We start from the raw sequence: 21,404 nt of genomic DNA on the forward strand, positions 1-21,404 counted from the left end.
TTATTACTAGCAGGAATAATTAATAAATAGATATTGTTTTATAGGTTTAATTAACAGAGTGCAGGTGCTCTAGGAACACAACTGACAGTTTAAGCCACTTAGAAAGGCTCGGTTGTGAAAAGCTCGACATAGATTAAATATCTGTTAAACAGAACATTTTGAGTGTTTTCTCAGGAGTCTGGAAGTGAATTATGATGAAGGTTGTTCAGAAGACGAGTAACCGTGACGAGGAAAGGCTGCGTCAGTGGGCAGCGGTGTCCGACGAGGGCTTGGAATGGAACGGGTAGAACCAGCGGGAACTGGGGAACCCAGTGGGGTTTTGAAAACTGGTGATGAACTGAGAGCTGAAAGCTCCCGGAAAACCACAAAACCTCTTTGCGTTGTGCGTCAGATCGTATCTAGAGGCGCTTTCTGTGAGCTGCGGCCGCTCCCCGAGGGGCCGCCCCAACTCGGGGCTGTCCATGAACCAGACCCAGAGATGCCCCCGGTCTGGGGGAGTCCTCTATCAGCTGAGCTCTCAGAGCAGGCGCGGTGCAGTGAAGCCCAGGTGCCTCCTGCCTAAACCAGCAGAATCGCCCTCCCCGGAACAGGGTCCCTGTGTCTCTGTTCCAGCCCCCCCTTATCGGACTTTTCCCATTCCAGGGGTTGCCCAAGTGCCCGCTGAAGGCCCCGGGTCTCCTCCCAGGGATTTTTCCGTCGGGAGCCTGACGAGCGTTTCGATCCCACCCAAACAGACAAAGGGACCTCAGGAACCACCTGAGGCTCAGGAGTCCTTGAGAAACAAACGAAGCAAAGCGCAAGCGAAGCTTCCAGACATCCCTGATAATTGTCAGGAATTCGTTGTTTGGAGCCCTCTCACCTCCGCGGCGTGGGGAGCCCCGAGCAGCGTCCCGGGGCATCCACTGCCAGGGCTCGGGGGGGCCGAGGGCCACCTACAAAATCCCAGGAAGGAGCCGGCGATGCCGGGGCCATCCCAGGGCGTCCCGAGCCACGCGGGAGAGCGGCCGGACCGAGCAGGGGCCTCCCCGCGGGGCTGGGCGGGACGAGGCCGCGGGAGGGTCACAGAGCCCCGGGGCACGCCCGGGGGGAAACGGTAAAGGCCGGAGCTCGGCTGCAGCCGACACCGGCCGGCGCTGGGTCAGGCAAAAAAGGGCTTTTGTCGGTGAGTCCGTGTCAGGGGAGGCCGAAAGGAAACGCGGGGCTGGTGCGTGTCGGAGGTGCTCACCTGGGCGGCGGCGACGGGAAGACACGGAGGCGTTCGGTGCTCCCCGGGCCTCAGTCCCGAGCGGCACCGACAGACCCTGGGCCGCACCGACCCTGCCTTGGGCCGCCGGGCGGGAGCCGGGACTTGCCCTCTGTGGCCGCGGAAGTTGCCGGGGACCAGCGGCCTCGGCTGAAGGACCACAAGTCCCCGGGGCCGGCGGGACTCACCCCGGAGCGCGGGAGGCGCCGGCGGGCGCGGCGGCAGGAGCCCTGGGCGTCGCGCGCCAAAGGGCCGGGCGCGCCGGGGAGCCCCCGCGAGCGGGCGCCGCCAACGTGACACCGAGGGACGGGAGGGAAGAGCCGGAAGGGAACGAGCCCCGGGAAGAGCCTTGATCAGGGTGTTGTTAATAGCGGAGTGATGGACGGACAGACATTGTCCTGGGGGTTTAATTAACAGGCTGCAGGTGCTCAAAGACCGTCTGCGGAGGCCCCGGCGGGGCTGCGGCGGCAGAACCGAGGGCGGAGGAGTCGAGCCCTGGGCCCGGGCCCGCCTCGGCCAAGAACGAACGAGCAGCGCGCGGCGACCGGCGGCGGCTGCGGGAGGAGCGCTGCGGGCCCGCGGGAGGGGCGGGGCCTCGCTGGGGCCCGGGGGCGTGTCCATGCAGATGAGCGGCCGCGCGGCACGACGGGACGGACCCCGCGCCCGCCCGGCGGCGGGTCCGGGCGGTGCCGGTCGGTGCGCGGGGCCGCGCGGGGCGGGTCCGGGTCGGGGTGTCGGGGTGCGGGGCGGTGCGTGTGCGTGTGCGGGGTGTCCGTGCGCTGTGCGTGTGTCGGTGCGGGTGCGGGGTGCCGGGGCGCGGGGCGGGTCATACTTACCTGGCAGGGGAGACACCATGATCAGGCAGGTGGTTTTCCCAGGGCGAGGCTCATCCCCTGCACTCCGGGTGTGCTGACCCCTGCGATTTCCCCAAATGCGGGAAACTCGACTGCATAATTTGTGGTAGTGGGGGACTGCGTTCGCGCTCTCCCCTGGCTCTTCCGTCCCAAAAGCAGACCAAGAATTACCCCAACTTGTCCTTTCTCTCCTCGCTGCCCGCTCTCTCGGCTCCCGGCAGCTCCCAGCCCCCCCGGGGGTCGCGCAGCCCGCGGGTCCGGCCGGTTCCGCCCGGGGGTGCTGAGGGCGCCGGCAGATGCGCTCGCCAAGCCGCTGCCCGTGGTTTACCTGGAGCCGTGGCTGACTGGGGAGGTCCCGCTGGACCCGAGGGGGGCAAATGGGACACGGATCCGCAAGAGGCAGGAAGGAGGATCCAGGAAACTCCAGCCCTGTCCGTGTGCCCTCGGTGCCAGGACGGTCACGGAGCAGGACATCTCGGTGCCGTCAAATGTCGTACAACGGACAGCCAGGCGGTCAGGCCCGGTCAGCGGGTTATGAGCGGCAGGGCCTGCCTGGCAAACCTGGTGTGTGACAGGGCGACCTGCTTACTGATGAGGGACAGGCTGTGGATGTTGTTCACCTTGACTTCACTAAGTCACTTTGACACCGTTTCCCACAGCATTCTCCTGGCGAAACTGCCTGCTCGAGGCTTGGATGGGCACACGCTTCGCTGGGTAAAAAACCGTCTGGTGGCCGGGCCCGGAGTTGTGGTGAAGGGAGTTAAATCCAGTTGGCAGCCGGTCACGAGTGGGAACCCCAGGGCTGGGTGCTGGGGCCGCTCCCGGTTAACATCTTTATTGATGATCTGGACGAGGGGATCGAGGGCACCCTCAGTCGGTTTGCAGCTGACACCCAGCTGGGTGGGAGTGTTGGTCTGCTCGAGGGTGGGGAGGCTGCAGAGAGACCCGGGCAGGCTGGAGCCATGGGCTGAGCCCAACTGGGGGAGTTTCACTGAGGGCAAATGCCGGGGGCTGCCCTTGGGCCACAACAACCCCCGGCAGGGCTACAGGCCTGGGGAGGAGTGGCTGGAGAGCTGCCGGTCAGAGAGGGGCTGGGGGGTGAGAATGAGCCAGAGTGTGCCCAGGGGGCCAAGGAGGGCAATGGCATCCTGGCTTGTGTCAGCACTGGCGTGGCCAGCAGGGACAGGGAAGGGATCTGAGCCCTGGGCTCGGCACTGGGGAGGCTGCCCCTCGATTCCTGGGTTCAGTTCTGGGCCCCTCACCCCAAAAAGGCCATTGAATGACTCGAGCGTGGCCAGAGAAGGGCAACGGAGCTGGGGCAGGGTCTGGAGCACAGGTCTGCTGGGGAGCGGCTGGGGGAACTGGGGGGGTTCAGTCTGGAGCAGAGGAGGCTGAGGGGAGACCTCCTGGCCCTCTGCAACTCCCTGCCAGGAGGGGGCAGAGAGGGGGGATGAGTCTCTGGAGCCAAGGCCCCAGCGCCAGGCCCCGAGGGAATGGCCTCAAGCTGCCCAGGGCAGGGTCAGGCTGGCTCTGAGGAAGGATTTCTGTGCAGAAGGGGCTGTGGGGCGTTGGAATGGGCTGCCCAGGGCAGGGGGGAGTCCCCGGGATCCCTGGAGGGGTTGAAGAGTCGGGCTGAGCCAGCGCTGAGGGATCTGGGGGAGTTGGGAACGGTCAGGGGGAGGGTCGTGGTCGGGCTGGGGGAGCTGCAAGGGCTTTTCCAACCCAGAGGATTCCGGGACTCTGTGAGGGGGTGGCGGGTGCCCGAGCCCGTCCCGGTGCCCCTCGGGGAGCGCCCGCGGCTCCACCTCCCGCTCTGCCGCCGGCCCGGGACGGGCCCGACCGGAGGGACGGGCTGTGGGGAGGAGCCCGCAGGGACCGACAGTTCCAAACGCGGAGACTGGGAACGGGGGGAAAACCTGTTGTGGTGACCGCAGAGAGCGGGGACCTGCCGGGAGCGGGGAGAGGAGACGGTAACGGCGAGACGAAGGAATTCTCTCTCTGCTTTTGGGACGGAAGAGCCAGGGGAGAGCGCGAACGCAGTCCCCCACTACCACAAATTATGCAGTCGAGTTTCCCGCATTTGGGGAAATCGCAGGGGTCAGCACACCCGGAGTGCAGGGGATGAGCCTCGCCCTGGGAAAACCACCTGCCTGATCATGGTGTCTCCCCTGCCAGGTAAGTATGACCCGCCCCGCGCCCCGGCACCCCGCACCCGCACCGACACACGCACAGCGCACGGACACCCCGCACACGCACACGCACCGCCCCGCACCCCGACACCCCGACCCGGACCCGCCCCGCGCGGCCCCGCGCACCGACCGGCACCGCCCGGACCCGCCGCCGGGCGGGCGCGGGGTCCGTCCCGTCGTGCCGCGCGGCCGCTCATCTGCATGGACACGCCCCCGGGCCCCAGCGAGGCCCCGCCCCTCCCGCGGGCCCGCAGCGCTCCTCCCGCAGCCGCCGCCGGTCGCCGCGCGCTGCTCGTTCGTTCTTGGCCGAGGCGGGCCCGGGCCCAGGGCTCGACTCCTCCGCCCTCGGTTCTGCCGCAGAGGGACCCTGCCCAGACCCTGCCCCCAGTTGCGCCCGCGCCTGTAAAGCCGGAAGCTCTTGAAGGGTCTTTATTAAGATCTTGTTAATAATCGGTGAATATTCACGCTCTCACCGGTTTAACCGACAGGACGCGGCTGCTGGAAGGACGCACGGACAGTCCAGCGCCAGCCCCCTCGTTGCCCCGGGCAGCCCTCGCCACGGCCGGGTTCCCGCCCCGTCACGCCGGGTTATCAGGGATCAATCCCAGGTGCCGACAGGGCTCAGCCCCCCCGGTCCTGATCCAGACTAAACCGCGGTGCAGGGACGTTTTGCTTCTGTTTTCTTCCCAGAGACTCCCCCGTTTCCCGGACTCCTTTGTCTCCACAGCACCGAACGCTCCCCAGGTAACTCCAAGCCCTCGGCGGGCGCTTGGGCGAGCTGAGGTGAGGGGCCCTCGCGCACCAGCGCACAGCGGTGCCGTCTGAGGGGGTCTCGCCGGTGGAGGAACGAGAGCCCTGGACCTCACAGCCCACGCTCTGCAGAGCCGACGCCGTGAGGAAGACCCCGGACTCGTCCTCTCACCCACCCCAGACCCTCAACTCTCCCTTCCCTGCGGTGCTGGGACTGCGCAGACGAACCCCGGGAACTCCTCCCCCCCAGACCCCCTCCGCAGGGACCGTGATGAACGTGTGCGGTCTGTGTGCGCGCAAACCCCCGTCCCTCGCCGCCGACCCGAGGGAACGGTCCCCGGGCGGCACCGGCGTTACTTACGGCGACTTCTCCCGATTTCCGAGTATTGCTCCCGGTCCCGCCGGCCCCGGGGCAGCTCTCCCCGGGGACGTACCAAGAACTGCAATATTCAGCCCAGATAAGAAAGCGGCTGGGTGCTCGCGAGTTCAGCGTCTGTAGGGGACGGGCGGGGCGGGAGGAACCGACCGCGGGTGGGTTTGGGTGGGGCAGAGGCGGTGAACCAGCGGGAACCGCTCGCGGGGTTCGAGAAATTGTGCGGGAGGGTCCGCGCGGGCCCCGAGGAGCAGCGCAGGGCGAGGAGGACCGTGAGCCTTCCTCCCGCAGCGCCCGAGAGCCCCGGAGCAGCGGGCGGGCGCAGAGAGAGCACCCAGGCGGCCCCGGCCCCGGCCCGAGCCCGGCCGCGCTGGGGGACGTTCGTGTTCCGTGAGCCGTGACCGTGCGGGGCCGCGCCGGGAGCGTCCGGCCAAAGGCGCTGCCGCGGCCGAGCTGCGGGGAGCCCCCGGCCCCGGCGCTGCCGGTGACAGCCGCCCGCTTCCCGGTGAAACCTCCCGGCGGAGCCGGTTCCTCGGTCCCGGCGGTTCGCTTCCGCGGGGCCCCGGTTCGGCTCGGCCGCCCTTTGTTCCGGTGGCACCGGGAACCTCCGCCGGGGGCATGGCGCGTCCCCCCGCGTCCATCGCCGGGCCCGGGGGGCGGCCGGGACGGCACCTTCCCGCCGGGGCCGGGCGCTCGTCCCCGGGACTCGCCGCCGCCAGCGGCAGCGCCGGGAGCGCCCGTCCCCGCGGGGGGGGGCCGGGGGTGCGGCCGTCGCAGCCTCCCGTCCGCGGGGAGCCGGGCCCGGTGCCGGCGGAGGCCGGTGCCCGCGGGCCGGGGCGGGTCTGGGTCGGCGCAGCCGGTGCGGGCGGGGCCGTCGGTCAGAGCGGGGCCGGTCCCGGGGCGGGGCGGGGCGGGAGGGAGCGGAGGCCCCGCCCCCCTCGGGGCTGCGGCGGTACCGCCCCGCCCCAGCCCAGGCGCCGGTGCAGGGCCGCAGAGAGGCGGGGCTATAGGCAGCCCGGGGGCGTGTCCATGCAGATGAGCGGCCGCGCGGCACGACGGGACGGACCCCGCGCCCGCCCGGCGGCGGGTCCGGGCGGTGCCGGTCGGTGCGCGGGGCCGCGCGGGGCGGGTCCGGGTCGGGGTGTCGGGGTGCGGGGCGGTGCGGGTGCGTGTGCGGGGTGTCCGTGCGCTGTGCGTGTGTCGGTGCGGGTGCGGGGTGCCGGGGCGCGGGGCGGGTCATACTTACCTGGCAGGGGAGACACCATGATCAGGCAGGTGGTTTTCCCAGGGCGAGGCTCATCCCCTGCACTCCGGGTGTGCTGACCCCTGCGATTTCCCCAAATGCGGGAAACTCGACTGCATAATTTGTGGTAGTGGGGGACTGCGTTCGCGCTCTCCCCTGGCTCTTCCGTCCCAAAAGCAGAGAAAATTCTTTTGTTTTTTAGTGTGTTTTCTATTCCCCCATCACACCCGTTCGTTCCTGTTAGCTCTCTGCCGCGTCCCGCAGTCCCCCCACACCCTGCCGCTCGCTCACCCGTGGCTGTACAGCCTCCGCCCCTCCCGTCCCCGCCGGGGGAGGCTCTTCCCCGCCTCCCCCCCTCCCCGCAGCGCCCCGGTAATGACGTTCCCGACGTGACGCCATCCCCCCGCGCTTTCCGGTTCCGGTTCCGTGCTGGCGGCGCGGTCCGCAACGGGGCGGCGGGAGCCCGCGGGGACCCGCCCGGATGGCGTCCAGCTCCCCCCGCGGGCCGCGCTGCCGGGAGCGGAGCCGCCGGGGCCGGTCGGGACGGGGATCGGCGCCCGCCGGGCGCAGCCGCAGCCGCAGCCGGACGCGGGAGGGCGAGCCCCCGGCGATCCGTACGTACCGGGGGCGGGCGGTGCCCGGGGGCCTCTCCCCGGGGCGCGGCGCTGCAGGGGCCGGTGGGGAGCGGGGCCGGGGACACTGCGGGCGCGCCCGTCGCTGCCCCGAGCCTCCGGCTTTGTGCCGGACCGGCAGCGTGTTTGTGGGGTCACCCGGGCCCGTGTGTCCGGCCCCGCGTCACTGTGTCCATGTGTCCATCTGCGCGTCCCTCCCCGGGTCCGTGTGTCCCTCCCGCGGGGCAGGGAGCCGCGGCGGTGCCGGTGGCCGGGCGGTGGCGGGGCCCAGCCCTGGCAGCAGAGCCCTCCCCCGCCGGTCCCCGCTAACGCCCGTTGTCACCGTGGGCCAGGGGAGCTGTCGCCGCTCGGGGATCTGGACGCGTTGGCCCCCCCTGAGGAGGGAGCAGAAGCTGCCAAACCCCAGAAAAAACCCGTCCGGAACCAAAAACCCAACAGCAGCTGCAGCGACCGCCACGGCGCAGCCCCTGCGGAGGCGACGGGGCACGGGGAGCCCTCGAGGACCCCGGAGAACGGGCCCGCGCCGCCGCCGAAGGCACCCGGGAAGCGCGGGCGCAAGGCCAAGGCGGAGATGCTGCTGCTGAAGCTCTCTCAGGACCTGGAGTGCCCGGCCCCGGAGCCCCTCTGCGTGCAGAAGATGCTGGGGGGCAGTGAAGCGCCCGAGGGCCTGGAGCCCCCCCCCGGTGGGCGCCCCAAGAGACGGGCGGCCAAAGTGTAAGTTGGGGTGGCAGAATGGGGGCGTCCGGGCGCATGGAGCGGCTGCTCGAGGCCTCTGCCTGGGCTCGGGGCCTTCCGGGGGACTCTGCCCCCATCGGCGGGTCGGGCTGGTTCCACGGAACCACCTTTTCCCGCTGGTCCCGGAGCAGGGCGGTGGGGAGGAGGTTTTCTTAATTCCTGACAAAGCCCGGAGGCGGGGGGGGGGGTTGAACAGGACAAGCTGTGTGAGCCACGCGGCGCTTAAAGGGGTGTCCTGGGGGGAGCCCGAGCGCTCGGGGGCTCACAGCAGCTCAGGCAGCGCCCCTGCTCCCCGGGAGCCCGGGGCGTGCGGGGGCAGAGCTGGGGGGGCTGCAGTGCCCCGGGAACTCCCTTTGCCGGGGGTGCTCGTGGAGAGATCTCCGGTCCCGCGTTCTGGCCGGCAAAGGGCCGTGAGCTGCTCTGCCTGCGCCCGGTGGCTGGCGGGGCAGTGGTGGGGGCCACTGCCTGTCCTGGGGGCCAGCCCGGAGGCTGGCGGGGCTTCCAGAGGGGCTCTGCCGCAGCCCAGCTGCGCGGGGCCGGAGCAAATCGCTCGCCCAGAGCGTTGGCTGGAGGGGTTGTGTCCCGCCGGCCCCTCCGCTCACCTCCGGGCGGTGCCTTTGGTGTCCCAGGGCGCTGCTGTACCTGCAGGAGCTGGCGGAGGAGCTGACGTCCGTGTACCAGGCTCCAGCTCCCACCGAGGGGGCTCAGGAGCCAGAGCCAGAGCTTGAGCGTATCCAGAAGAAGCGTCGGAGCCGGAGGAGGAAAGAGGAGGAAACAGACAGCGACGACCCCGCGCGCGATGCTGACTTCGTGCCCTCGAAGGAGGTGTTGCTGCAGGCGGAGGAGGAGGAGGGCAGCGACGCGCCGCTCAGCGAGGTGTCAGAGCCTGAGCTGGAGACGCTCCGAGGTCACAGCGGGAAGACGTCGTCTGCGGGGGTAAGGGCAGGGTCTCTGCCTTGGCCCCTTTGGCCCGGCACGAGCCACACGAAGTGTCCGAGCTCTGACACGGCGTGTGGTGGGGATGGGGCGACGTGTATGCCTAGGGGGGGTCAGGGGCTCTTAAAACTGATGGGAGGTAAAAGGGGGGTCCTGGTGGCTGTTCCTGTAGCTCATGGAAGTCTCCAGAATGGGACTTTGTGTCTTTACCCCAGCGCGACACTGTCTTGGTGAGGCCATTTTGGTGTCTGGGGGGAGCCCTGGGCTTGCGGGCTGCATCGGCGCCGTTTGGGATGGGCGGGGGCTCGTGGGCACATTTGGGCAGGAGGAGGCAGCGGGGCTGGGGGCCCTCGGGCCAGGCCTTGCCCTGAGTCTGCTCTTGTGCCCAGAGAGCCAAGCCCCAGTGCCGAGGCCTCGCTCCCAACGGCTTCCACAACTCCATCATGGCCCCCGTGGAGAAGTGCTCCAGCCTCACCTGCAGCCTGTGAGTGGCGGCCCGGGGGCTCAGGGCAAAGCGGGAGCATCGGCGGCGGGTGCAGGCGGGGCTGCCTGTGGCGCAGGCAGGGTGCGGGGAGCTGTCGCTGATGCCTGGTGCCTCCCCGCAGGCGGGAGCAGAAGTTTTCTCAGTGGGAGTTTCCCGAGTGGATCCCGCTGGCCCACAAGTGGACGTGTCTCTCCGACAGGTACTGCCGGCGCGGCGCAGGGAGGGGGGTGCCGGGGGGGACGCTCAGCGCAGGTGCTGCCTGTGCTCGGGGACGCGCCATGGGGAGGCTGAGTGGCCCCAGGTGTCGGGGCCCGGTGGGTGCTGCGCTCCCCCATCGCCCGGGCAGGATCAGGCCGGGGCTTTCTCGTCGCAGTCTTTGGGGGTCTCGTGGGTTTGGCCGAGGGGTCTCAGTAGCCCGGCCGGCGGCAGGGCTCGCTGGGCAGTGGTGGGTGCTGTGCCAGGGGTGGAGAGGTGTCCTCTCCCCTTCTTCTGCCTCCCCAGCGAAGCTGCCCCGTACCTGCCGGCAGAGAAATCGTCTCCCCTCTTCTCCATCCAGCGTGAAGGCATCGAGGATGACGGTGTCTTGTACAGGGTAAACAGGTCCGTAAGGGTGGCGGCTGCGTGCCTGGCACAGGCAGTGACCCCGGGGGCTGCTCTCCTGGGGTCTGAGGGGGTCCCGATGGGTCCCGGTTGGTCTGAGGGTGTCCCAGTGGGTTCCGACAGGTCTGAGGGCTTCCCAGCGGGTCCAAGGGGGTTCCAATGGGTCCGAGGGGATCCCGGTGGGTCTGAGGGGGTCCCAGTGGGTCCTAGCGGGTCTGAGGAGTTCCCAGTGGGTCCGAGGGGTTCCAAGGGGGTCCCAGTGGGTCCTAGCGGGTCTGAGAGGGTCCTGGTGGGTCTGAGGAGTTCCCAGTGGGTCCGAGGGGTTCCTGGTGGTCCAAGGGGGTCCTGGCAGCTCCTGTTGCCCCTCCACCCACACCGTGGCAGCGCTGTGCTGCCTCCCTGCCCTCACCTGCCTCCCCACCGGCAGGTTTAGCTCCCTGCAGCCCCATGAGGAGCGCCTGGACGTCTCCTTCTTCGTGGGCGGCCCCGTTTGGGCCATGGAGTGGTGCCCGTCCCCGGAGGGCTCAGCGGCCTCTCAGTATGTGGCCGTCTACTGCCACAGCAGCATGGAGGAGACGCACAGCACGGCCGGGCTCCACGGCGGCCCCGCGCTCCTGCAGCTCTGGGGCCTGGGCGCGCTGCAGCCAGCGCAGGGGTGAGTGGCCGGGCTTGGGGAACGGCCCCCCCGCCCCACTGTGGGGATGGGGCAGGACCTGTCCCTCTCATCCCTCCACGGCTGAGCGGGTGGTGAGGTTTGTCCTCTCCCAGAGCCGCCAGCCATGGCCTGAACCCCGCGGGGGCTGCGCTGGCGGCCAGCTTCGCTCCTGGGGTGCACTGGAGCCGCCGGGCACCAGCTCCCGTGTTCCTCACGGCTGAACCCCCGCCCGCAGCTGCGCCGACAAAGCCGGGCTGGCTTACGCCGTCGCTGCCGACCACGGCTGTGTCTGGGACATGAAATTCTGCCCCAGCGGTGCCTGGGAGCCGCCGGCTGCTGCCAGGAAGGTGGGTGTGCTGCTGGAGGGGCTGCCCGCAGCCTCCCCCTGCCCTTCCTAAGCCCGTGTCCTCGTTCAAGCCTTGCTGCCCCCGCCACGGGGCTGAGCCTGTGCGTCGTTACGCAGCACCCGCAGATGAGCCGGCTGGGGCTGCTGGCCGTGGCCTTCTCGGACGGCAGAGTGGTGCTGTACTCCCTCCCGCACCCCGGCGCCCTGCAGCGCTCCAAGACAACCCAGGTAAAAGGTAGGAAGAGCCGCGCCGCCGGGCAGGGGCCTCCTGGCCCTCGTCCCACCGCGCCGGGGTGGGCCCCCGGGCTGGGGAACGGCCGTGGTACTGTGCCCAGGCCAGCGAGCCCCAGCCCCGCGGGCTGCGTGTCGGGGGGCTCCGAGCCCTGGGGCAGCCCGGTGGGGGCAGTGACGCTGCTTTTTGGTGTTGGAGAGCGTCAGAGCTGCTGTCCCGGGGGGGGCAGGTTGTGTCTGGGGGAGCGGGGTGCACTGGGAGGGGGCTCTGGGCTGCGCGGCTGTTGGGGAGGGGGCTGTAGGGTGAGGTGTAGCTGCAGCACCGCGTCCCCCAGCCTTTCCCCCTCCCTGCGCGCTGCTGGGAGCGTGTCCTGCTGTTGCTTATTCCCATTCCAGCCGGTTTGCGGTGGCGGGGCCGGGCTCGGGGCGCTCGGCTGCCTCGGGCTAATGGTGCTCGTAATGTTCCCGTCTGCGGCAGCCGGGCGAGATTGATGAGCCGCGCGTGCCGGTCGCCGTCGCTCAGCCGTGGCCGCAGCGCCCAGCCCTGCCTGACAATGGCAAATGGGTTTCCCGCGCCCACGCGGCTGCCGACCCCCGTCACCGCGCCGTGGGGGCTTTGTGTTGTTTTTCTTTCCCGTCCCCCTCGCGCAGCGCCGGCTCCGGGTGGTTTGTGCCGGCTGCCGCAGCCGCCACGTGAGGAGCCTGCGGCAGGCGCGGATCCTTCCCCAGCCCGCAAAGCTCCCGCGGCCCGGCCGGGCCCGTCACGTAGCGTCGGCCGGGCTGCGGCTGCACGTCCTGTCCCTGCGCCCGGCGGCCGGTTCGCAGCCGCAGGATCGGTGCCAGGCTGCGGCGCGCGGGGCCCCGCCAGGAGCTCCCCGGTTGGCGGGGCTGTGCTGGTTCTCCCGGGGCTCCCCGTACCCGCACCCGGTGTGTCTGGCTGCCCCCCACGCCGCTGTCACGGAGGAGCCCGTGGGGTGCAGACGTGCTTGTCTGGTGCTCGCTGTGCCCGAGGACAGCCCCGTGCGGGGGGACGGGGGGCCCTTCTGACCCTGGAGGTGTGAGACAGGGGCCCCGCAGCACGTGTCATGTGTCGCTGGTGGGGGAGATTCTCTGGTGGACAAAGCTGGTGCAGGGGGTCCTGCGGGCACCTCATCCTGAGCCGTGTGGGGGTGCGGGGCTCTGCAGCGGCTGCCGGAGCAGCCTGTCCCGCACGGCCGCTCCTTTCTGCTCCAGCCCCCGCGCGTCGCCGGGGCCCCGTGAGTTTGGTGAAGACGTCTTTAGTCAAGGCAGGCAGCCGGCCGTGGCAGGGAGATCGCTGGGGCGGTGGGGGTGACGTCAGCCCTGCCCTGTCCCTGCCTGCAGCACCTTTCGGGGTGCCGCTGCCTCCGGCGCAGGCAGGTCTGGCTGCCGGAGGTCCCGCCACTGCCTGCTCTTGGATTTGCAGCTCCGCTTCCTGCGCCCGGCTGCGCTCGCCCGCCGGGTCCGGCCGCGCTGGACGCCGGTCCGGACGGGTGGCGGGACAGGGGCTGGCAGCCGCGGGGAGCAGCGAGCCAGGCTCCGGGCTGCCGAGCCACGGGGAGCTTCTAGGAGAGCTGGCGCCTGTCCTGACCCTCCTCTGCTCTCTCCTAGATGGGTCCTTCCACAAGCACCTTATCTGCAAGGTCAGTGCCCTGCGCCGCTGCGGTCCCACCACGGGGCTCCCGGCCGTGAGCCGACGCACTTGGGGTGGCCCTTGGGGTGTCAGAGCAGAGCCTGGCTCGCCCGCCCAGGCCTCCCCGGCTCCTGGGGCACGGGCGGCACCGACACCCGTCCTCCGGCCCCCAGGCGCAGAGCGTGGCCACGCTCCAGGTGGGCTCTATCCAGGCGGGGAACGCGTCCGAGTGCGGCCAGTGCTTCAGCCTCTCCTGGATGCCGTCCAAGCCCCATCATCACCTCGCAGCTGGTTTTTATGACGGTCAGTCCCTCTCCTGCGCGAAGATGCAGCGCTTCGTGCTCCTTCAGCCTCGGCCTGGGGCAGAGAGCGGGGGGAGCCTGCGCGGGGGGTACGGGGGCAGTGGGCGCCACGGGACCCTCCCTGCCCGTGCCCAGCCTGGGGGAAGGTTTGTCGTGGGCGGGCCGGTGACATCCTCACGTACCTGTCGGCTCCGGGATGTGGCTCTGGGTGAATCCACTCTGGGTGGGGTTTTCTGTCCGGCCTCAGGCAATCCACAGCTCTGTGCCGCGCTGTCCCCCACCATCCAATCCTGCACCCACCCCGGCTCAGCCACTGCGTCTCGCAGCTCCTGCAGCCCCCACCCGCCCCCCAGCCCCACACTACCCCAGGCCCCCCGCTGCAGCGGGTCGGGGGCAGCCCCTCACGATCACAGGTTGCGTCCCGCAGGCACCGTGGCCGTCTGGAATCTGCTCACCAAGTCCCTGCTGCAGTGCGTGCGCCAGCCCGACGGCTCCCTCAAGCTTTACCCTTTCCAGTGCTTTTTAGCCCACGACCATGCGGTGCGGAGCATCGAGTGGTGCAAGGCCGACAGGTGAGGGCAGGGAGGCCGGCAGCGCTGCGGGCACCGCTCGCTCCTGCAGACGAGGCTCTGCGGCCGCGATGGGCTTCAGGGGGTTCAGTGCGGGTGGTGCTTGGCCCTTGGAGGCACCAAAAAGGTCGGGTTGGGGTTCCCGGGGCCCGGCTCTGCGCCAGGGTCTCAGTGCTGCCTTTCTCCCGGTTCTCAGCAACTTCCTGGTCACGGCAGGGAGCGACCGTAAGATCAAGTTCTGGGACCTGCGACGGCTCTACGAGCCCATCAACAGCATCAAGCGGTTCCTCAGCACGGAGGTGGCCTGGCTGCTGCCCTACAACGGGGTCACCGTGGCCCAGGACAACTGTTACGCCTCGTGAGTGCCCAGCGCCATTGCGGCGCCCACCCTGCGCCGGGGGTGCAGCCATGCTGTGGGGCTCTGCTCCCCCTCCTCCTCCTCCTCCTCCCCCTCCTCCTCCTCCTCCCCCTCCTCCTCCTCCACGTGGCTGTGTGGCACTGGCGTCCCCCCGTCGCTGTCCTGGGGCGCAGGCAGGGTTGGGTGGGCAGCGGGGCTCCTGCCTGGCCCCAGGCTGACGCGAGGAGGGGTCTGGGGCCTCGGTGGGGGGTGGCAGTGCAGAGCCCCGTCCCCATCCCTTCCCTTCCCGTTGCAGTTACGGTCTCTGCGGGATCCACTACATCGACGCAGGGTACTTGGGCTTCAAGGCTTATTTTGTGGCCCCTCGCAAGGGCACCGTGTGGGTAAGAGGCTGAGGAGGGCAGTTCTGTCCCCACGAGGGGTGGGCACCTGCCCAGAACCCGGCTGGGTCCCGCTGCCCAGGGGTGGCGGGTGAGGGCCCGGCTGTTGGGGTCACCCTCTGCCCCCCAGATGAGGGATGGGGTTGGTGTCCCCACTTGTGTCCAGCCCGTCCCTCCCGGGGGGCAGCGGGTGGTGCCCCGGGGGGTCGGCGGTGCCGCCGGGGGTGTCGGGGAGCCCTGGGGACCCCGTGCCCCAGAGCTCTCTGTCCCTGCAGAGCATCTCGGGCTCGGACTGGCTGAACACGGTGGCGGCGGGAGACATCACAGGCGAGCTGGTGGCCGCGGTGCTGCCCGACCTGGCCATCAACCCCCTCAACGTCAAGCGCTCCTCGGACCGGCGATTCGTAAGAGGCTGTTGCCGCGGGACACACCGGGGGGGGGGGGCGGGGGGTATCTCGTTCCCGGGGTGAGGGAGGAACATCCTGAGCCGGCCCCGGGCCTCTGCGGCCCCGCATGCGCGTGTGTCGTGTCCTTCCCGCCTGGGCCCTTCGGGGTTGGGCTCACACCGGGGGCCCTGGTTGCAGCATCTCCCTCCCCCGTGCCGCAGAGCGGGACACGGCTCCCGGAGCCCCCGGCCCCAGGGAGGAGCCCGTGGCCCCCCCGCCCTGCCCTGAGCCCTGTCTCGCCCACAGCCCGTCTACAAAGCCGACCTGCTGCCCTGCAGCCCTGAGGGGCCCGAGGGCGGCGAGCAGGCGCTGCCGAGGACCAGGCTCTACAGCGAGATGGTCACCAAGAGCTACATCCGATTCCGGGACACGGACCTGGTAGGAGAAGGCGTGGGGGTAAACCCGGGGGGGTCCTGGGGGGGTCCTACCTGTGAGTGGGACCTGTGGGGGCTGAGCAGCGGTTGCCCGGTGGAGCCTGGGCTGGCTGCCCTGAGAGCATGGGGACGGGCTGCCCGGCCTGGGTGGGGGGTCTCTGGGTCGGGGGGAGCATGGCTGGGGGTGCCGGCCCTGGGGATGAGCCTGGGGGGAGTCACAGCCCATCTGTTTGGCGTGGGGCAAACCCGAGGGCCCCCCGGAGAGGGAAAGCGAGTCCGTGGGTCCAGGGGGGTCTGCCCACACCCACCGCCCTGCCCAGACCCTCCTCAGCTCCCACCTTGACCGTGGGTGCCCCCGTGGGTGCCCCGTGTCCCCCGGCCCACCGCCCCCCCGCCGCTTCGCAGCGCAGCTTCAGGAACTTCCCCGCCCGGGAGCCGATGCGCAGGATGCACGCGCAGGAGGCGAAGGCCGAGCTCAGCCTCGACCGCCTGCAGCTGGAAGCCCTGCACAAGGTGAGGGGGGGCCCGGGCGGGCTGTGCCGCCTCCCGGGGTCCCGGTGACCCCCTTTTATTTCCCCACCGCAGGTGCGTTTCAGCCCCAACCTGGACTCGCAGGGCTGGCTGGTGTCGGGGGGGCAGGCGGGCATCGTGCGGGCGCACTGCCTGGCAGGACTGGCCTCCGGCCCGAGCCGCCGCCTGCTCCCCGAGCGCCGGGCCCGCTTCCGCTGCCTCTACGGGGCCCAGCCCGGCAGCCCCGGCCCCCCCGGTCCCCCCGAGCTGCCGGCGGAGTAGCAGCGCGGCGCATCCCTTGTGCCGCTGCCACAATGTGTGCCCTGGGCGGGAGCTCGGGCTGAGGGGGGTCTGTGCTGCCCCGGGGGGGGAGCTGTGCTGCCCGGGGGGGGCCTGTGTGCCCCCTCTCTGGGTGCTCCTCACCCTCTGGCCCCCTCGGAGGGGGGGCGGCTGCTCGTGGCTGTCACCTGGGACGCTCAGGACGCTCGTCCTCGTGCTCCGGGCCCAGGAGGATCCTTTTGCGCTGTTTGGTCTGAGCTGGGGCGGGGGGGCGGGGGGGGCAGCGGGACCGTCGTGTGTCCCAGGGTTGAGCTGGGGGGGTCTTGGGGCCCGATGCCGGGGACGCACCCACGGGCCCCCGCTTGCACGGGGCTGCGCTGGCTCCTGCGCCCCGTTGCCGGCTGCAGCCCCCCCCCACCGTGTGCGGGTGCAGGGAGGGGGCTGGGGGGGGCAGCCCCGTCCCGTGGGGGGGGCGGGAGCTCCGGAGTCGCTCACATTGAGCCCGTGTTCAGCTCTGCAGTAAACGTGGCTGGTTTGTAATGGCTGGTTGTGGTGATGGCAGGGGGGCTGTGTCCCCTCCCTCATGTGTCCCCCCGGCCGCCCCCCCCGGCCCCCTGCGCCATGCTGCTGCTCTCCAGCGAGTTTATTGGCGGCTGCAGGCTCTGCCACGGCCCGCTGGGCTCCTTGCACAGAGACGGACAGACGGACACTCCACGGGCACGACGGACACGGGCTCACGAGGGTGGGGATGGAGGGGGGCAGGGAGGAGGCGAGGGCTGGGCCCCCCGCTCTGACCCCCGGCCCCGGGGGGCGCAGCAGCAGCAGCTCCCGGGTGTGCCCCCCCCCTCACAGCGGGAGCAGCAAGGCCACAGGCTGGGGGGGACAGTCCCTGCGGCCGAGGTGGGTCTGGGCTCCGCCACCATCCCCCGGGGGCGCCCCCTCCCTCCTGTCCCCTCTCCTGCGGGGGACAGCAGGGCTCCGGGGGGGCCATAGGGAGGGGCCGGATCCTCCCCGCCACCTCCCTTGGGGCTGCGGCTGGGGGTGAAGGGTCCTGGGGGGTCCCTGGGCTCTGCGTGTGTGTGACCCCCACCCCAGGACACCGTCCCACCCCAGGGCCCCGCAGCGGGGACAGGAGCCCGAGTGCTGCCCCCCCCTTTCCCCCCCAAGCTCCGGGGCGGGTCCCGGTGGCGGCGGGGGGGTGTCAGGCGCGGGGGTCCCGGCAGTGCGGACAGGCCGCCATCTCCTCCCGGTACCGCTCCACCTGCACCGTGCAGGAGGCGAAGCCGAAGTTGCGCTGCAGCTGGGCCGTGGCCTCCCGCAGCACCGTCTCGGCGTCGGCGCCGGCCTCTGCGGGCGGGGCAGCGGCTCAGCCCCCCCGAGCGCGGGCAGGCGCCGGGGGGGACCCCGGTTGTAACCACCCTCCCCCCGAAGCGGGCGCTTACCGACGGCCACGTGCACCGACACGGCGTGGTGGCTCGGCGTCAGCGCCCAGAGGTGCAGGTCGTGGGCGCCCTTCACCCCGCGGACCCCCAGCAGCACCCCCTTCACCGCGCCGAACTCGAGCCCCCGCGGGGCCCCTGCGAGCGACGCCGCGTCACGGGGAGGGGGTCATCCCCGGGGGGGCGGGCTGGGGGGCTCGGGGGGGCAAGGGAAGGGGGGGAGCAGGTGGGGAGCAGAGGGGGCGAGGGGTGGGTGCTGCAGCCCCAAGGTGCTCCCACACCCCACAATCCCCCCACAATTCCACTGCACCCTGTCAGCCCCCTGCACCCCACAGTCCCCCTGTGCCCTGTCAGCCCCCTGCACCCCACAACCCCCTTGCACCCCACAGTCCACCCCACCAGCCCGCTGCACCCCACAATCCTCCCACACCCCACAATCCCCCCTGCACCCCACAACCCCTCCACAGTCCCCCCCCACCAGCCCCCTGCACCCCACAACCCCCTTGCACCCCACAGTCCACCCCACCAGCCCCCTGCACCCCACAATCCTCCCACACCCCACAATCCCCCCTGCACCGCACAACCCCTCCACACTCCACAGTCCCACCCCACAATCCCCCTGCACCCCGCAACCCCCCCGCACCTGTGGTCCCACCCCCTCCCCACCCGCCGCTCACCTTCCATGAGGACTCTGAAGACATCCCTGAGGATGGTGAAGGTGGAGCCGAGGACGAAGACGGAGAAGAAGAGGGTGCTGATGGGGTCGGCGATCTTGCACTGGGGCTGCAGAGAGCGGGGTCGGGGTGAGGTGGGGGGGCAGAGCCAGGTGTGGGGTCCCCAGGGCCCCTGGCTCCCTGTGTGGGGCAGCGGACAGGGGGGTCCAGCCCCGGCACCTTGAAGTAGATGATGGTGGCAGCCACGAGGACGCCGACGCTCTGCAGCAGGTCGCCCACCACGTGGACGAAGGCCGCGCGGACGCTGGTGCTGCCAGGCAGGGGGGCACGGCTGGGCGGGCGGCCCCCGGCGCTCTCCAGCTGCTCGTAGCCCCCCGCGCCGTGGCCGTGGCCGGCGGGCGACTGGTGCAGGATGTAGGCCATGCTGGGGGGAGCAGGGCTGGCTCAGCGGGTCCGGGGCTCGCTGGCCCTGCCTGCACCCCCCGCGCAGGCAGCGGTGCCCGGGGGGTCACAGGGGGCACGGGCGGGCACAGCGGGAAGGGCGGAGGGGGGGGCAGAGTCCCCCCCTGCATGGGGCAGGGCTGAAGGCACAGCACGGCGGGGAGGTGTGGGGGGACGGGACATGTGGGGGGCCAGGCCGCGGGCAAGTGTCAAGGCTGGGCAGGGGGACCGGGCTGAGGGGGGGGCCAGGAGATGTGGGGCTGGGGGTCTGACCTGTGCGAGCTGGGAGCGTGTGGGGGACAGGGAACTGGGGGAGGCAGCGCTTGGGGACACGATGCGCAGGGACAGGCGGCGACGCGCGGGCCAGGGCTGGGGGTACCAGGGGCTTACGGGGGGCAGGGGTGTGGGGGGGAGGCCGGGGCTCAGGCTGGGGGGTGCGGGGGGCCGCGGGTGCCCGGGGTCCCGCGCGGGACCTACACCAGGTTGACGCCGACGGCGCTGGCGGAGGTGGCCAGCATGGCTCGCGCCTCGATCTCGTAGTCGTTGCTGACGATGCGGGCGGCCGCCAGGTAGACGAGGGCCCCGGTGACGACCCAGATGGAGAGGACGGAGGCCAGCGCACCCAGAGTCTCTGCGGGGCGGGCGGCGTCAGCGGCCGCCCCCGGCTGCCCCCCGCGCCCCCCGCGCCCCCCCGGCTCACCCGAGCGGTGCCAGCCGAAGCTCATGGTCTGGGTGGGCGGGCGGGTGGAGACCCAGAGGGAGAAGAGGCTGACGGACATGCTGCCCACGTCCGTCAGGAGATGAGCCGCGTCCGTCATGATGGCCAGGCTGTGCGCCAGGTACCCGCCTGCGGGCGCAGAGCGGAGCTGGCACCCCGCGCCCCGGCCCCCCGGCCCCCCCGGCCCCCGGCCCGCGTTACCTATCACCTCCCCGACCATGAAGACGCAGCAGACGGTGCAGGCGACGCTCAGCTGCCGGCGGGCCTGAAGCCTCCCCTGGCCGGGACCGGGGGCGAGGGGGCTGCAGTGGCAGCGGGGAGCCGGGGGGGCCGGGGGGGCCGGGGCGTCCTGGGAGCCTGCGAACAGACTGGGGGCGGGGGGGTCACTGCTTGGCCACACCGGCTCCCGGTGCCCCTGCCCAGCACCCCCGGGGCTGCCGGTAGCCACAGTCCAGTCCAGAGCACCGGGTGCACGGCATCGTCCCCCCCCGGCCCGTGCGACACCGGGGGGGGTGCCCGGGCCGGTCGCGGGGCGCCGTGTGCCCCCCCCCGGCCCCGCCGCTGCCGGTAATGAAGCCGTCGGCTGTGCCCCCGCCCCGGGCGGCGGGAGGCGGTGCAGGGGGCCCAGTGGGGCCGGGGTGATGCTCGGGGAACGGTCCGGCCCCGGTGCCGGTGCTGCGTGGCCGGAACCGCCCGCATCACCCCGGCGGAGCCGAGGGGACCCCGGGCCGGGGCGGGGGCCGGCGGCGCCGGGAGCCGGTGCCTGCGGCGGAGGTGCCGGTGCCGGTGGGACAGACGTGTCGCGCCTGGGGCCGGGCTGCTGGACGGGGCGGCGGGGCGGGGACGTGAGGCGGGGGGCGGGCGGGGGGCACCGGGGCGGGCGGGGGATGGACAGCGTGTCGGTGCGGGGAGGTGATGGATGGACGGGGCCGGTGCCGGGGGGGGTTGTTTGGGCGCCGGTACCAGGCGAACGGTGACCCGAGGGGGGAGCGGGGCTGGGGAACGGGGAGGGGGGGCTGGTTCCGCTTGAGTGGGGGTGCCGGTACCGCGGGGGGGGGGCGGGTGCCCGGTACACGCGCGGTCGGTCAGGGCCGGGCCGGGCTCTGCGGAGGTGCCGGTGTCCGTGCCAGGCGGATGAAGTCGCGGGGGCTGAGGGGGGGGTGTATGGACATACCGTGGGGGTGGCGTGAGAGCTGGGCAGCGCTGGACGTGCTTGCAGGTCCCGGGGGGGGGGAGCCGGGGGTGATGGGCGGTGATGGAGATACCGGGGGCGATGCCGGTGCCGGCGGGAGCGGGGGATCGGGGGCTGCAGACGCTGGCGGTGATGGAGGTGGCGGTGCCGGGGGGAACCGGGGGCACGGGGAGGTGGTGATAGCGGGGGGGGGGGCGGGGGTGGCCGTGCCGGGGCGATGGGGTGATGGGGTGATGGAGGGAGGTGTCGGTGTGAGGGGGGGCGATGGGGTCCCGAGGTGATGGGGTGCCGGGGCGCTGGGGGTGCCGGTGATGGAGGTGCCGGTGCCGGTGCGGTGGGTGATGGAGTGCCGGTGATGGGGTGCCGTGGCGGTGGGTGCCGGGGGGCCGGTAATGGGGTGCCGGGGCGGTGGGGGCCGGCTGCCGGCGGTACCTCTTGAGGCGCAGGCTGCCGTCGGCGCGGCCGCCCCGCGGGGTGACCAGGCGGGCGCTCTCGGTGCCGGTCGGGGGCTCCATGCCGGGGGCGAGCAGCACCGCGGGCACCCGCCGCCGGGACCGCCGCGGCCCCGCCCCCTGCCGCGGCCCCGCCCCCGCCGCCTGGCCCCGCCCCTCTCCCGGGGCCGGCCCCGGGGGGGTTCGGGAGGTGCCGGCACCCCCCGGGGTCCCACCCGGCCGTGCCGCCGCTCCGGGCACCGGAGGGGGCGGCGGGGGGGGCAGCCCACGGCCCCGCGGAGAGACCGGGCAAAGGCAGCGGGGGCGGGGGGGTGATCCCGGGGGTCCGTCCGGGGCGGCCGGAGCAGG

At 71.8% G+C, this 21,404-nt stretch overlaps 2 protein-coding genes, 1 long non-coding RNA gene and 3 other non-coding genes across 8 annotated transcripts; 4 read left to right on the forward strand and 2 right to left on the reverse strand.

Moving 5' to 3' along the window:
- Positions 1–2,071: 2,071 nt before the first annotated feature.
- Positions 2,072–2,235, forward strand: LOC141956607 (U1 spliceosomal RNA). Its single transcript, XR_012632978.1, has one exon. It is a non-coding gene; the product is annotated as a U1 spliceosomal RNA (small nuclear RNA).
- On the forward strand, positions 2,150–5,339 carry LOC141967064 (uncharacterized). The gene is made up of 3 exons (XR_012634650.1): positions 2,150–2,206; positions 4,116–4,272; positions 4,775–5,339. It is a non-coding gene; the product is annotated as an uncharacterized LOC141967064 (long non-coding RNA).
- LOC141956618 (U1 spliceosomal RNA) lies at positions 4,117–4,280 on the reverse strand. Its single transcript, XR_012632989.1, has one exon. It is a non-coding gene; the product is annotated as a U1 spliceosomal RNA (small nuclear RNA).
- Positions 5,340–6,634: 1,295 nt separating the features above from the next.
- On the forward strand, positions 6,635–16,664 carry GTF3C2 (general transcription factor IIIC subunit 2). Of its 2 annotated transcripts, none has more exons than XM_074895170.1 (18): positions 6,635–7,266; positions 7,617–7,998; positions 8,649–8,955; positions 9,345–9,439; positions 9,561–9,638; positions 9,941–10,039; positions 10,467–10,694; positions 10,930–11,041; positions 11,158–11,275; positions 12,901–12,932; positions 13,096–13,225; positions 13,652–13,796; positions 13,990–14,151; positions 14,447–14,534; positions 14,807–14,935; positions 15,224–15,355; positions 15,757–15,864; positions 15,937–16,664. In XM_074895170.1, exons 1-18 carry the CDS (start codon positions 7,134–7,136, stop codon positions 16,141–16,143), a joined length of 2,685 nt encoding a protein of 894 aa, XP_074751271.1. In that variant the 5' UTR covers positions 6,635–7,133; the 3' UTR covers positions 16,144–16,664. The 2 variants fall into 2 exon arrangements, with proteins under 2 accessions (XP_074751271.1, XP_074751270.1); XM_074895169.1 differs by having other exon boundaries at positions 15,762–15,864.
- LOC141956572 (U1 spliceosomal RNA) lies at positions 6,648–6,811 on the forward strand. Its single transcript, XR_012632944.1, has one exon. It is a non-coding gene; the product is annotated as a U1 spliceosomal RNA (small nuclear RNA).
- A 228-nt stretch (positions 16,665–16,892) lies between the features above and the next one.
- Positions 16,893–21,156, reverse strand: SLC30A3 (solute carrier family 30 member 3). 2 transcript variants are annotated; one of them, XM_074895179.1, is made up of 8 exons: positions 21,037–21,156; positions 19,614–19,780; positions 19,395–19,541; positions 19,172–19,325; positions 18,473–18,677; positions 18,257–18,362; positions 17,583–17,717; positions 16,893–17,487 (listed from the first exon to the last, which is right to left on the reverse strand). In XM_074895179.1, exons 1-8 carry the CDS (start codon positions 21,117–21,119, stop codon positions 17,342–17,344), a joined length of 1,143 nt encoding a protein of 380 aa, XP_074751280.1. In that variant the 5' UTR covers positions 21,120–21,156; the 3' UTR covers positions 16,893–17,341. The 2 variants fall into 2 exon arrangements, with proteins under 2 accessions (XP_074751280.1, XP_074751277.1); XM_074895176.1 differs by having other exon boundaries at positions 19,395–19,780.
- Between the last annotated feature and the right edge of the window lie 248 nt (positions 21,157–21,404).

Source organism: Athene noctua, chromosome 1 (assembly GCF_965140245.1).
Source record: "Athene noctua chromosome 1, bAthNoc1.hap1.1, whole genome shotgun sequence".
Classification (NCBI taxonomy): Eukaryota; Metazoa; Chordata; class Aves; order Strigiformes; family Strigidae; genus Athene; species Athene noctua.